Source organism: Sinocyclocheilus anshuiensis, unplaced genomic scaffold (genome assembly GCF_001515605.1).
Source record: "Sinocyclocheilus anshuiensis isolate Anshui unplaced genomic scaffold, SAMN03320099.WGS_v1.1 scaffold1065, whole genome shotgun sequence".
In the NCBI taxonomy this organism is placed as follows: Eukaryota; Metazoa; Chordata; class Actinopteri; order Cypriniformes; family Cyprinidae; genus Sinocyclocheilus; species Sinocyclocheilus anshuiensis.
Genome location: NW_015555804.1, coordinates 1,089,696 through 1,105,823, shown reverse-complemented (window position 1 = coordinate 1,105,823; position 16,128 = coordinate 1,089,696). Strand labels below are relative to the sequence as shown.

Sequence of the window (16,128 nt, the reverse complement as noted above, 5' to 3'; positions counted from 1 at the left end):
TATAATATATATATATATATATATATATATATAATATATATTTTTTTGGCTTAAACCTAATTGTTAAAAGTTATTGTTAAATGTGAATTGTTAAAAGTTATTGTTAAATGTTATGAACATATTTAATAGACATGCTGGCGCCACATTTAAAAGGCCCTTTCAAGTATCACATCCTCTTTCGAAAAGGGGTGCAAATGCATGAGAAATGTCATCAGCTACATTAATAGTTTGAACTTCTGACATTTCGTGTTTAGACACACATGGACAGTTTCACCTAAGATTTAAAACACTCCCTCGTCAGCTAGAAAACACCAAGCAATCTTTAAAAAAAAAAAAAAGTAAATTAAAAGATTGTTTTTGACAAGAAATTAATTAAACTGTAAAATCTAACTGAAAAAAAAAAAAAAAACTAAAGAGCTAATTGTTTTGAATCCACCAAATCTCATACACCTGTTGAACATCGCATGGATGGAGATGATGAGTTATAATATCCCTTCATTCTCTGACTCACTATATTTTCATACACATTTGCATTGTATCTTAATGAAACAGCATTTCAGCAGACACACTTCAGTAACCTTGTGTGTCATGAGGCTTGTTTTAAAGCAGCATATAGAGCAGAAGACTCAAATATATTCAAATATATCAGTGTTAGAACCATGTAAGTTAAAGTACATTCCTAATGATTCACATATCATTGTTTTATTCTGCAAACCTATTCAGCGAATGCCCATTTGATTATTTAGATTGCCTTACAAAAGGGAAAGAACTTAATGAAAATGTGGTAGTTCTGTATGTTGTTTCAGGGTTGGCATCATCTGAGGTCCTCTGAGGGGTTGGCATCAAAGTTTAGCATCCATTACTCATTTTATCCAAACAATTCCCAGTGGAGTTTTTTTTTAGGTCACTGAATGTAACAAAGGTGTCCTGTAGTTTTATTTCAAGTTTCAAAGGAAGCCTGTTAATAGATTATTGGTCATTTGTGTTGCAAAATGCAGGGAAATTATTTAAGGGGCTTTTTTAAAAAGCTTCTTTAGCTGAGACAGCATTAAAATAGGCTAAATAATAAAAGATACAGAAACTGATCATTTTGGTAGAATGTTACAATAACATTCCAACTATGTTTATCTTATGTTGCAATGCATTATTATGCAACATTATTTTTATATGACCTGTTGTATACAAAAATATGCTGTCATAAATATTTTAAAATATCAGTATATTAACACTTTAATTCACAGCTTTAATTTAAAAGGAAAAAATTGACTGAAGCATACAGTACACGTAAGGCTATCAGTGAAATATTAGATAAAAATTACAGCTTTAACTTTTCTATATTGTGGAAAAAGTCATCCCTCAATGCAAAGAATCACTGAAGTCAGGAAGTTTCAGATCCCAAAGCTGAGACTTTATTACTGAAGACAATAAAGCCGGTCTGTAAATTTAAATGGTAACACTTTCTGTTAGACCATGCTGCTGATCAGTGAGCGGATAGTTTTCTTTCAGTCCATCCCCACTTCAACTGCAATGGTTATCTCCCAACCCCTGGCTCCTCTTTAATGGTGGACCACTGCCAGCTGGTCTTTTTTTTTTTAAATGTCAGAACATCACATATATCATTTTAATTGTATCACAAAGCAATTAGTACAGGTTCATACAGTACTTAGTGTGTTTGTCTCGTACCATGAAGAGACTAGTACATGCTATTCAGAGTCCTAGAGACCTAATTAATGCATGGTACAGGCTTACAGTTCCCTGGTTTTGTAGTGCTTACAAACATATACTATTTCTCTAACAAAAATATATCTTACAGAACCCAGTGCATAACTGGCGATTCCTAAGGCCTGTTCACACCAACACACACATTTACCTGTTCAAACTAATGCTTAAAATATGGCAGAAGGGCTGAATGTAAGAAGATACCAAATTTAGGTTATTGTAGGCCTTCTCTTAATCGTAATGATTCTATATCTACTTCCCAGCTAATGTTACTTTACCCAGACAGACAGCAGTTTCATCAAATTTGCAGCCAGAAAGACAACCAACATGAATATTAGTCTGTGTATTTTTGGAATTCTATTTTCATTTTTTAATACAGTGAGTGCACTGACCAGAAACAGGAAAATATTACAACAGCTAAACAGGAAATCAGGCCAAACAAGCTCGCAAAGAGAGGAAATGTACCTCTCCGACACCTTGCGAGGCACTGCATGCAGTGTTAAAATGAACATTGTGTGGCTTAAGTGTAAAATATCGGCTATATTTGTAGCCTTACTTGCTTGGGGTGGAGGAGTTTGTTAAGATGTCACTTGTTCCAAGTTGCTGCATTATCTGTAGCTAATTATCTTGCTAGCGTTAAGGTTGATTCAAGTGAAACCACGTGCTCCTGTCACGCACAAGGCCAGTACTTTATTATTGAATGTTTTATCAGGTAAACAATCCTATCAGAGAAACTCATCCATTAAGATCCATTAGGTGCAAAGTAATCAGCTGTACATTCGTTGGCATTGAGATTGCAGTTCAGTAAGTGAGTCATGTCGATTTAACGGCTTGCTCTGACTGATCCAGTTCAGTGTTCAGTGAAGGAATCATGATCATGGATGGAGCCTATAAGAAAGTAAATGTCGCAGCTAGTATCACATCCTCTTTCGGTTTACAGTTCAGGTTGGGACAAATGACATAACTCATAATAAGAGTTCTTGCTCTGATCGAACAGCAAGCACTTTTGCTGAAGTTCTACAAGCCATCTGTTCTGCTGCTGTATGTTTAAACATGAAAACCTGAGCTGGATACAACATAAAATTACTGTAACAATATATATATATATATATATATAGCCCTTAGTTATGGTGGTTGAGGGTAAAGTAAATGAACAGTAAATGTTCTTTTAATTTATTTTCATATATACGTGAATCCCAATGTGTGAATTTCATAAATGGCTCGTTTTTACCGTATGAAAACCTGAATAAGCGCATACCCAACCATCCTAAAACCAGTTAGGTGTCTAGCTATTTACAGGAGATACCACGGTCTGCTTTTGATGAATTTGTTACAACAGATTCTTCCTGAAGTGACACTCCCTTCAACACTCATTGATTCTACCTTGTAACCTCAAACCGTTTCCTGTGGAATTTTTTTCAAATATACAGAATGAGAACAATGAAAGTTTTGGACAGTACACAATTGTGCGGGTTCTTTAATGGAAAACTTTAATGGAAAAACTGAATTTTTTATTGTCATGTAGCTTTAAATTTCAAGCTTTCTTTGTGTTATATCTATTTTTGATGTGCTTTTACGGGCACTTATGGTTATTTGATTGAAAATGTTTTAATTTGTGTATGACAAAATTTTTCCATGTACTTTCCTTTCAATATCAATAATATTTTAGATTACCTTTTTTTTTTTTTTTTGAAAGTGAGTGTTAAATTTGATGTATATAGGTCTACGACCATTACTCAGTAAGATATTTCTTTATATAAATTAATACTTTTATTCAGAAAGGATGCATTAAACTGATCAAAAGTGGCAGTAAAGACATTTATAATGTTACAAACGGTTTCTATTTCAAATAAATGATATCTTTTAAACTTTCTATTCATCAAAAAAAACACTGAAAATATTTTTTAAACATATTTTTAATGAATAATCAAAACACACTTTGAATCAAAGAGGGATTTTTTTATAAAAAGCAGAACCAAAATGCGGTTATGAAGAGCTGACACTGAGAAAGCTTTTCCCTTACCATTTTCCCCTTGAGAGCCTGACCAGCTGAAAGCTTGTAGCAAGCCGCATTCCTCTAAATAAAAAATGAATAATAATAAAATAAAGGGAAACAACAACAAAAAAGTACATAGTCTCAAAAACAATATATAGAGAACAGTAAGATCTTATTGGATAGCGATGAGAGTGAGAAATTTTGAAGCTTCATTATTTCACTGCATGCATCTCTACTATAGCTCTCCCTGTCTGACCCTTCAACACTGACCTTGAAAAATTACGTCAGTTTAGATACGATAGGAAGAGTTTAACTTCAGATTAAATGAACACAGGTTCTTCTACCAACAGATAATCTGAATCATACCCTGTGCTCCCTTATAAGCATTAGTACTGGTGGATCTGGATAGGGTTAATTATTATGGCACACTGACCTGATTGAAGAATGATATCCAAGATTAAAATTAGTGGCAGAAGAGGTGCACTGGGACTAGAGCAATGCTGCATTCCATCCAAAGTTTCATGTGGGATGCTTCTATCACTGGCTTCCAATAATTCAATTAAACAAATAAAATAATTTGTAGAATAAATACATTTAAGTTTACAATTTAAAAAACGTGTTTACATAGACTTTTTAATGACTTTTAACAGTTCTTTTTTTGGCCTTTTCTATTAAACAAAAATAAACAAAAAATGTGATAACATCTTTTGTTCATTAATATTTATAAAATACTGACAAAACTCATGTAACATGTATTTTTAACTAGACATTTTCATATGAACAATCATCGTAACTATGCTGTTATAAATCTCTGTTAGTTGCAATAAGCTGCATCTGTTTGATTCACCAAAAAATAATCTACTCAAAAGAGTCAATCATTCAGAAATCGGACTTCAGTGCTTGCGCTGTATGTTATTGATTCACCAAAAAGAACTGACTCAAAAGCATCACTCATATACATTGTTGATATACTAAAAAGAACCGACACTTAAGAGTTACTCTCCATGCTCAGAACCTTTCAACCCAATGATGAAGACATGCTTTCCTTTATTATTTTAGTATGTATTTCCACAAATACGGAGAATGCGCATACAAAAACCATTAACACAAATGAACACCTTTTAGTTCTGGTGTTTTAGTAGCGTTCTCTTGCACAACTGAATGGAACACAGCATTTGATATGGTAATTGTAAAGTTGTTTATAGGCATACTGATTGGCCAATTAGTCTGTCAGTCAAAACAGGGCGGAGCTCTACACTGTAAACCTCTAACACAGCAAAAAGCAGATAAATGAATCATAGGGAATGTAGTCATTTGTAAAAAGCACATAATGTCAAATCTACGAACCATAGTAATCATAAGAATAATGATAATAATAACAATAATAACAACTTATAACAAGATAATTTTAGAGAGTATAAAAGCAACTGTGTTAACACATGAAGAGCGAGCTTCAGTGGGTCTACCTGGGGTAGATCTTGGGGTACCGTTGCCTGATAAGTATGTAAACATTTGCAGGGGATGACAATCTTGGCTCAAATATGTAAACAGTGAACACTGTGATGCCTTTTACGACACCATTCTCCTATGATGGAGCCACAGCAATACTGCAAGAGGGAAAAGTGTTAGGGGATGGGGCTTGTGTGTGAAAAATAGTCTGTGTTAATTGAGTCTTGGGGTTCACGTCAAGCATGCAGGCCATGACAGACATGGCAGTGCACTGGCAAACATGCATCTACCAACAGTTTGGGGTTAAATTGCCACCAATTGCTCAGTTTTTCCATAGTTTGCAGTGATGGCGCCACTGCCATACTTCAGGACTTGATCAATGTATCCCAGCAGTCAAAGAAACATGTTCTTAATTGTTTAACTTAGTGTTACACGAGGCCATACAACGCAACCTTGATCAGTATTATATATCAATATATAAACTCCCTAAAAAGATGGCACAAGGCCATAGAAACCTTAGAAAGACGTTAGAAAAGAAAGACACTTGCTGAGGTCTTTTGAAGAACGCTGAGGGATAGATCTTACGGTGGACTAACTTTAAACACACAGACGTACTTGTCCTTGTCCATATTGTGTGACAGGATGACCGGAACAGTCAATGTACGCATTCTTCCTTCTTCCAATGTAAAGCCTTCATTCGAATATCCGGGTCATGGCACCAGAAAATGGCCTCTGCCCCTTTAAGGGCCCCAGAGAAGCTTCAGAAGTGCAAAGGTGAGTAAATCTTTAATTTTGTTCTTCAGTTCAGATGTAAACACAGAGAGTCCAGGGGTGGATGGAGAACCAAGGTCCACAAAATCACACACCTTCACGCTGCTTTCAGCTGATTGGTGGTTTTCTCTATTCCTTCACCCCCCTCTCTTGTCTGTGTTCTCCATCTATGTCATCCCTCGTTTTTTTATGACTTACCAACCCTCTCAATCACCCTGCCCTCATCTGTTGGGAAGCTTGACAAATGCCTCCTCTTGCTGTTTTTCCTTTCACTCACTTCTCTCGCTCTCTCTTTGCCTCTCCCCTCTCTCTCCGTGGCACTGATTTTTTGAATTATGGATGGGTCCTAAGTCTCCTCTTCTCCAGTTGACACAACCAATCTTGCAGCCACTGAGAGGTGGTCAGTCAATCCAGCAAGTTGAGTGATGAAGCTGAACTCCTCTATATCCTTTAAAGGGTGATAGATCAAGTCTTTAATAACTTTTAAAATAACAGCAAAAATATATCAAATAGAAATTTATACCTCTGTGAATATTTGAATTTGAACAGATGTGTCAGATCATCTTTGTCTTTTTCTTTGCACCAAAGAGTTAAGCATAAGTAAACGTAATAGGTTAATACATGACTAGAATACTGTATAGTTATGAACTGTATAATTCCCCTTCGGTAGAAATCGTGGTCCAGGTTGGGTGGTTGAGGGTCCCCTTTGGTAGAAATTGTGGACCGAAAGGGCACTTTAGCGTCGGGGCCCAACCTCCAGTGTACGCCACTGGCACCAATGAAGTAACACATACTATTTCAGCACAATATAGTGCATATACTGAGCACAGTAGGCAAATTCCTGCACACATCATGTATCTGAGTATATGATAGTATATTCGCCAAGATGTGCAGTATACAAAGCATACTGTGTGAAATACTGTATCCCATAATGCAAAGTGCTCAATTTTATCCTCCATTTCCAGTGTGATAAACAAACCGGAAGTAATACAGCTGCACTGTTCTACATTTTCATAATTATTTAATATATTAAAATGTAAAATTGATCTCACTGCCTACATTTTTTACAAAAAACAAAATACTAATAATTATTATTATTAAATTAAGAACAGTATCATTTACAAAACAACTGGGTGCCACATCTAACCTAAATGTTTCAAAAGTAGCATGCTACACTGTTGTCATATGACCTATTTATATGATTTATGATTTATGATTTATACATTTAACAGTGGCATCCAGTTTACATTTTATAAAGACAGTTAATTTTCTGTAAAAATATCCAAACTTTTGAGTGTCCCCATCAAATAATTAGAGATGAAAGTTTTGTTTAAAATCATGGCTGTTATTATTTTGTCACGCTAGAAATGAAAAATCAAACCAACCTGCACTGCATTGTGGGATATGATACCCAGTGCAGAATGTTCTGTTGCAAAGTACAGTATATATACTCAACAGGAGGTGATTTTGTTTATTGACCTCCCATGTGCAGCCCCATGTTTTTGCATTCACTGTGAATGTTTTAGTCACAGTTAGCGTTTAGTCATTATTTGCATAATGAACTCGAAAAGGGAAGTAGGTTTATTAATCAGAACTCACCACTTTCCAGTCTGGCTGCAGGCATTCCTCTTTATAAAGGATGTAATCGATTCTCCTGCCGTTGCCTTTCAGGGGGATTTTGCGCCCCTTCTGGCTGGGACAATGGTTCTTGCTGGCAGGGAACACCAAGTACTCTTTTCTCCCCTCTTCATTCTCCATAACTCTATCAGAGAAATGCAATATGACTGAGTGTCGTGAATGCATAATCTATATATACATATATTTGTATTTGTGTTCAGTTTACTTTTGTAGGCTCTCTGGTGAGCTGACTTCCTCATCATACAGACCACTTGTGTCCAGCAATGTACCTGTATAATATGCACATGCAAACACACACATACAGTTTATATATGAACTGGAGATATAGATTTTTAACATATTTATACCCTGAGAGTATGACCACTTAAAAGACCCTTAAATCATTCAAGGAGCAGATATTTGACATCTCTGTGCAATCAAGGTCTCTTGAGAGCAACTAGAGGGACAAAACCCACTGGGACCGCTGAGAGTAACACCAGCATTAAAATGAGCTGAAGGGAAATCTGTATGAGTCACGACTGTGCTTCTGATATACATACATACAGTACATGCTTCTATTTGTCCATCTCCGCCTAACCCTTTTCTCTCTTCTGTTTTTGGCTCTTAATACCTCACTGATTCTAGCATAGCCAGAAAGTTCCAGTACTTTCCATTAAGGTGCTATTTGTGACCACTGTTCTTTATTTAAGGATTTTAATGGGTTTCTAAAAATTTCTTTAAACGTTTTGAAAATTAATCATGGGAGTACCAGATTCATGAGGCCTATTGAAATGAAGAAAGGCCCATCATTTATAACAAAATTGTAAAATGTCAAACAGCTTAAAACAGCCAAATACGAATTAATTCCTACCTATAAAATATCTGCATAAAAAATGTGTGACATTTGTAACACTATATCTACAGGTGTATTCAGACAGAACAAGTTTTTCATGAGGAAGTCAGATAAATCCTTGTTTTGCAGATGTGCTTTCAATGTAATCAAACACATCCAGGTTTTTTTTAGTAAATGATAGTATAAATAAAGTCAAATAGATTTAGAAAAAATAAACATATAATCATAATCATAATCATATAAGCATATAATAATGTGTTTTTTGAACCTTAAACCGCATAAACACATTGCATTACACCAAATACACAAAATAATGTTCTTTTTAGCAACATCATATGACCCCTTTAAGTACCCCTGTTCTAGAGGTTAGTAACAAAATTGTTGTCTTTCCTCTACACAGAGTGTCAATCTTCATACCCTCACCAGGCCTTGAACCTCAGAAGAGAGAAAAAACAGTAGTGTGTGCTATAAAAGAGAAGTGGAACACACCCACAAATGGTGCCCACTAAAATCAGAAGTGTCATTAAAGGCCTGCACTCCGTTAGATCTATTTCAGAAGTGGGGCTGGGCAAGAACTTCTCTCCCGTGATCTCCTGCCAGCGCATCTAGTGCACCATCTGTGTGTGGCCGTGTGACATCTAATTTAGCTCTGACATGGAAGCAACTTTAAAATCTCAGAGAAATTGAGACACTTTAAGAAAAAAAAAAGCCTGTTACCATATAAGAGATTATTATTATTATTATATATTTTTTTTGTGTCTGGAAAAGGTTAAAATGAAATGAATACGGTTTTAAAAGAAAGTTTATTTATTAAATATTTAATAATAACATCAACTATTTTAATAAAATAATACATCTGTTTAATAACAAATATATATATATTTAATTTATATATATAAAAAATTGTATTACATATACCTTCCATTAAACATTAAAACCTTGATGTTGATATTACATCCACATGAACCTTTTGTGTCTCAACTACCCATCTATAATATGGATGTTATACATTAAATAGATATATATTTGCATTATTACATCTATTATCAGAGCCCTGCTTTCTAGATATTGCCATTTGCATCAGTTCTCGAAAAACCCACATTGGTCAACCACAAGTACAGATCTCTATCCACTAACCCACAACACCCAAGCTTTCATGGCATTGTCTGTAAAACTTCTTTTACTAAACTCACCCAAAGCCCACGGTTTGTCTTCTCCAGGACCAAGACGACAGGGGTCTTTATAATGAGTGAAGAGGGCATGCTGCTGTTCCAGCTTATCCTCTGAATGACAGAAACCGTGTGAGAAAGAAAGAGTCTTTCAGAAAGGGCTACATTGCCTCCTTCTGGTCATACACAACAAGCTGATTATTATTATTATTATTATAGAATGATAGTTCTGACTATAAATTATTATGTAAAAAAACAAGAAATTGTAAAAGATTAAACTCTTGTTTGATTATTATTATTATTATTTATATTATTATAGAATGATAGTTCTGGCTATAAAATATAAGGGGGGAAAAACAAGAAATTGTGAAAGATTAAACTCTTGTTATTATTAAAAGTAATAAAAAAATGTAAAAAATGAAAAAAGGAGAGAAGAATTGTTTATTGTAATAATAATAATAATAATACATTTGTCTGCCATGTTTTTCACATTGTGTATTTTTAATTTTTAATAATAAAGTTAGTAATGTAATACATTTTTATATTATTATTATTATTAAAAATAATATTAATACATTTTCTCCCAGTTTTTTCCCCACAAAATTGTAATTTAAAAATACTAACAATAATAACAATAGCAATAACAATAATAACAACAATATTTATAATAATTTTTTTTTACATTAGTGTCAATGATTTTGCCGCAATTGTATAAAAGAAATGGACCAACCAAGTCAAATTGGGATTGTTGTTAGCCATGTTTTAAGACAAGAGTATTTGGGGGGAAAATATCATGGAATGGGTTTAAACATGCTAACATATGTTAAACCCAGCTGTTATATATACTTATTATTAGTAGCTAAATGTATAATCAATTTTGATGTTTACTGCTTTAGAATAAAATTTCCAGCTGTTTGTAGGGAGAAAATGTTGGCACCTGAAGAGCAGTTGTCAAAGTTAAGGTCTCCGAGGATGACGTCGAAGGCCACCTGATCTTCCAGAACCTTCTCCTCGTCCGTGGGACCCGAGGTGGCCCTCTTGAACTCTGCACCCCACTCCAGCAGCATATCCAACTGCTCGCAGCGCACCGATGAATCACCTGAGAGAGGAAGACAGATTTACACAAACAATACCTAAGAACTGAAATGTAATAAAACCCTGGATTTCATTTTATGGAGGGTTTTATTCAATAAAGTGCACACGGATCGCATTGTGCAAAACAACTCATTTGATTTCAGTGTAATGTAATGAAATAGCGTCACACTGAGGCGCCTCCAGTTTATCACATTTTCACGACTCGTTCTGAGGCGGTTATGGCAGATGTAGCAATTTAATGAGGCCAGGGTGGGAAAACAGAGACAGGAAGAGCGCGAAAGAGCAGTCAAGCAAAGGAAAAGAGGAGATCATCTGTAACATCTCCCCTCTGCTTTGGTGGAGCTGGCAGGGGCGGGTGTAGAAGAGAAAGAGAGAGACAAGAGAAAAAGAATGCAATTTAATTGCATTTCTCATGGTTGCTGAAGTTAGAATTATGTGTGTTGCTGGTGGTAAAAAATAACCTTTAAAAAATCTCTTAAACATGTAGTGTGTAATTTATGCACCACTAGTGCTACCAAATGGAAAGAGAGAGAGAGAGAGAGAGAGAGAGACAAGAGAAAAAGAACAGCAATTTAATTGTATCCCTCGTACATTTAATGAAGTTAGAAGTGTGTATGTGTTGCTGGTGGTAAAATAAATCTCTTAAAGGTGTATTGTGTAATTTCTGCTTCACCAAATGGAATTGCAAAACAATTACTGTTTACTTGATTAATTGTTTCTGATTGATCTTGACATTCTGCAGTCATTTATTTACATATTGCAAAATTTTGTTCACTTGCAACAAACACTACTGTTCAAAAGTCTGGGGTATGTTAATTTTTTAAAATGTTTTTGAAAGAAGTCTCTTATGCTCCCCAAGACTGCATTTATTTGATCCAAAAAAAAAAAAACAGTACTATTGTGAGATATTATTATTTAAACAACTGTTTTTTAATTGAATATATTTTGAATGTAATTTATTCCTGTGATGATAAAGCTGAATTTTCAGCATTACTCCAGTATTTAGTGTCCTTTACATGATCCTTCAGAAATCAATTCTAATATGCTAATTTGCTGCTCAAGAAACATTTCTTATTATTACCAATGTTGAAAACATTTTTTGAGATTCTTTAATCAATACAAAGTTCAAAAAAAGTATTTATTTGAAATAGAAACCTTTAGTAAAAATGTCTAATTTACTGTCACGTTTTCATCAATTTAATGCATTAAAAAAATCTAACTGAAATCTTACTAACCCCAAACTTTTGAACAGTAGTCTAATAAGTAAGAAAATGCACAATAATCTGGCAATTGTCACTAAATAAACCCTACAGTCAATACAAAATCTCTCCGCTTTGTGTCAGCTTTTATTTTGTATTTTTTCCAGGTTTTATTTTGTTTATAATTCACCTTTCCACATATTAAAGCTTTAAAAAGGTCTTAAATCAGAAAGTCTAAAATTCATGAAGTCATGGCATTAAATGTTGCATGCACTGAAAAAAAACTTTCCTTAGTAGTTTTGTTTTATCTAAACATCCTTAAACAAGATACATTTACTTGAGATGCAAACTAAAGATATGAAGTCTTGCTTTCTGAGAAATTGAACAAAAATAATTGATCTTATGCTTAAAATAAGAACAAATATCTGTCAATGGGGTACGAAAACTTGTTTTTCCTTTGAATTAAGCTGATTTTTCTGAGCCCATTGGCAGATATTTCTTATTTGTTTTAATCAAACTTGCTTCATTTTGATCAATTTCTCATATCTTCTGCCATTTGCTTCTCAAGTAAATGTATCTTGACTTAATAATCTTCAGATTTGCAATGGAAAACAAAAATAAATTACTTATGAAGATGATCAAAAGGTACAGTTAAAAGTTTTCCTTATTCTAGCAGGCATTTTATTGTAAAATGAATTAAAAAGTAATAGCGATCTATTGGAAGATGTATTTTCAAACTTTGAAGCATTGCTAATACAAGAAATGTACATGTAGAGACCATATTGATGTACTGGGTTCCATTCAATATTGGGTTCCATTTTATTCCTTACATTTTCTTTAAAAACTAGGGGTGCTCCGATTGATCGGCTACCGATCACTATCAGCCGATAATCGCTTTGGGATGATTGATCGGCGGTCTCTAAAAAGGCCGATCTAAAAAAAACGATCTCAAGCTGACGATGCGCCTGCCATGAGAGGTTTGGTACAACATGCTAAGCGGTGAAATAATTATAATGCTGAAGGTGAGGTACTCCGTGCGCACTCTCTCTCAAAATACGCAAATGTCTTCAAATCACCACATCGCGTCTGTCAATAAGCGAGCTGCACGCTGCACAGTTGACACAGGAATTGTCACTTGCACAATCGAGGCAGTGTCTCATCGTCACTAATGTTTATAAATTGCATTACTTTTTTCATTCTTGCCAGTGTTTAACCGTTCAGCGCTCACGCGCTCTCCTGGAGACAGTACGCTAATGCACACTCGCAGCGCACACACACATAATGCCAGGTTTACATTACTCCGTTTGCAGTGCATATGCGGTGCGTATTTTTTTCGCGCTCATGTTAACAGATTAATAAAGCGTGCACACTGTACACGGTTGCTGTCCGGCAGTGCGTTCCAGAAGCGGTGCGTCTGCCGCAGTGCAGAGATCGTTTCCACACCGAGTCTATTTTTGCTGCGCGGCAAGCGTTGAATTAAAGTAACAGCGCATTTTTTTGCAGAATGGTAAGTTTGTGATAACGTAAGAAAAGTAGTTTAAATGTTTTGCCACTTGCTTGAGCAACTTAATATATAAGTAAATGCAAAAGTAAAAAGCATTGAATAATGTGTTGCTTATATTTATTGTGTTTAGACATCTCTGTGAAAGATTGTATTACTGTACTGTGTAAAAAAATAACTGCAATGCTGAAAAAGCATTTTCAGTAACAATGTTAGGATTTGAAACCAAAATAATGTATAAATGTTGTGTTTGTGATAAACAGCATTTGAAATCAAAATATTGGATAAATGTTGTGTTTGTGGTAAACAGCCACGGATCAGTAGTGGACTCCTGTGTGAAAGCTGCTTTTCCTCTCACTAGAGTCACCTTGAAAATTCCCCCCATTTTCAAAAATGAAATTCAGGCCCTGAATAAATGTCTAAAATCCTGATTGGAGTATCACTATAAATAGTTATAAATGATCAAAAGAAGGCTTTAAAAATATCGGTATCGGTGATCAGTATCGGCAGATACTAGGGCTGTGTATCACCAGCAAAGTCATGATACGATACATATCACGATACATAAGCCACGATACGATACATATCACGATACGGGACTGCACTAAATTTCACCTCAGAAGAATTTATTAAAACAGCTGTTTATTAAACACTGCATACCATAGGGCATTTGCTAACTATTGGCAGAACAGGCACTTGACCTCTGCAGAAATTAGAAGAGTTCTAAACTAATGCGCTGTCTTCACTGTAGCTCACACACACACGTTTAGTCAGATCACACTGTGCACAGACATTCTTTTTCGCGTTTAGACAAACTTTTTAGCGATGCCCTGCAATTTTATCAATAAAATAACTTAATCACTGAAGAGCTACATAATCTTTCTCAACAAGGAGCTGGTAACATCATCGTTTCTAAAGGAATTAAAGCCACAGCTTCACTGTTAATAGAGAAACGCGGCAAAACGGTGGTAATTCATACATACACAGCCTCTCTCTCTCTCTCTCTCTCTCTCTCATAAATGAACACTTGATAAATCACACTTTTCTGAGAATAGGATATTGAAGTAGAGATCGCTAAACTGCAAGCTAACCGGTGTTTTCAGAAAGCACGCGCGGTTATCCACAGTGGAGAGAGAGCGCGTGCACATGGTTGCCAGGTTGACAAAGATAAGTAACACACTTAGCAGATATTTCCGTATTGCGCAAGTGGGAAGCTCTGTTTCAGGGATTATGTCTCTTCATATCAGGCAACCCAGTTGTGTTCCTCTGCGGCCAGATTAAACCTCGTTGTAGCCTATATATTATGCTCTGTACATTATATTCATTATTTTTTAGAAACCTTGCACTTTTCTACTCCGTTTTAAACGTTGTTCTTGTATTCAAATTAAGCGCGGTCCACTGCTGCACACGTGCCACAATATCGATACAGGGACAGCTGTATCGATACTCGTATCGCCAGATCCGACACAGCACTAGCAGATACTGCTTTCTGTGATCGGCGATTGGTGATTGGCCTCAAAAATCCTGATCGGAGCACCCCTATTAAAAATGTTTTAAAAAGTCTTCAATTTATCTTCATAAAACCAGCAGAAACCCTGCATTAGAATATATATCTATAAATGGAAAAATCCCTACCTTTTCCAGGCCTGAAAATTACAATTTTAAAATTTGAGAAAAAGTTGATACTTAAATGAAACAATTTAGAACTCTATTAGCCATAAAAGAGCAAAAACTGAGCCAGTTTTTCCCTCTAGGTCTCATGTAGTCTCTCTGAAATCTCTACACTGCAAAAGAAACCACATTTCAGTAAGTCCAAGGCAAGTGAACGACCTCACATACATGTGTAAGGAGAATAACTTAAATCCGCCTCTGCGCTGTCAAAGTCTATAACACACACACACACACAATGTGACAGGGGAAAACAAGCGATTGACAATATCCAGAGACAAAGATGCCTCCTCTATTAACTGAACCACACTTGTCCCTGAAAGTCCCTGTCCAGCATCATCTCCATAATCAGGTTTCTCTTGCCTTCTTCCCTGTTTCTTGCCTCGTTCCCTCATGTTTCATTTATCCTCCTGAAATAGCCCCTGCTCTATATTTAGAATGGGTGGCAGACACACAGAGGCGTAGGTGGATCCTGGAATAGCAAGAGTGTCTTCGTAAAAAATGAGAGCTAGAGGCCGCAAGCTTTAAATAGGGCTGACGCCAGGATAGGCGAGAGCCCGTCGTCATGGGAACCGGGACCCTGTGGGCGAGCGGAACACGTTGATTAATCAGAGCAGAAAACAGGGGTCAACATACAGTGATGTCACAGGCCCTGCAAGTGAAGTGGTGATTCGGGTGAGCGTGCATGACACAAGATACAAGATGCAAAGAAGAGTCGTTTTTTACAGTGGCATCCACACAACTGTTACCCCGCTCTACGTGGAAATCTACTCAGATGTACAGAAAACGAGCAGTAGGATCGGGACAAACCTCTCAGGATCACTCAGCATCACTGCGCCAGTCAGACTACCACAACACCACTGGGGGATAAAACCTGAAAAACCCACACAACCTTGTGGTCCTGACTAGAAAAATAGCTTTATAACGACACTATTATTTCATATTAAAAAATGACTACAGATTAGACTTAAGGTTTATTTATTGAAATATATATTTATAATATTACATTTATATTAGAGTTGTTGTTATTAATACTTAATGCTAATATATATATATATATATATATATGTATATATGTGTGTATATATATA

At 35.5% G+C, this 16,128-nt stretch overlaps 1 protein-coding gene across 1 annotated transcript in view; it reads right to left on the bottom strand.

Moving 5' to 3' along the window:
- Positions 1-4,426: 4,426 nt before the first annotated feature.
- The window catches only part of LOC107674990 (sphingomyelin phosphodiesterase 3-like), a 27,617-nt gene continuing 15,915 nt past the window's right edge, over positions 4,427-16,128 (bottom strand). The window contains exons 3-7 of the mRNA XM_016469168.1: positions 10,512-10,673; positions 9,599-9,688; positions 7,779-7,842; positions 7,535-7,697; positions 4,427-6,383 (exon numbers count right to left, since the gene is read on the bottom strand). Coding sequence (XP_016324654.1) covers positions 6,282-6,383; positions 7,535-7,697; positions 7,779-7,842; positions 9,599-9,688; positions 10,512-10,673 — 581 coding nt within the window. The 3' untranslated portion in view covers positions 4,427-6,281. The remainder of the gene's footprint in view (positions 6,384-7,534; positions 7,698-7,778; positions 7,843-9,598; positions 9,689-10,511; positions 10,674-16,128) is intronic.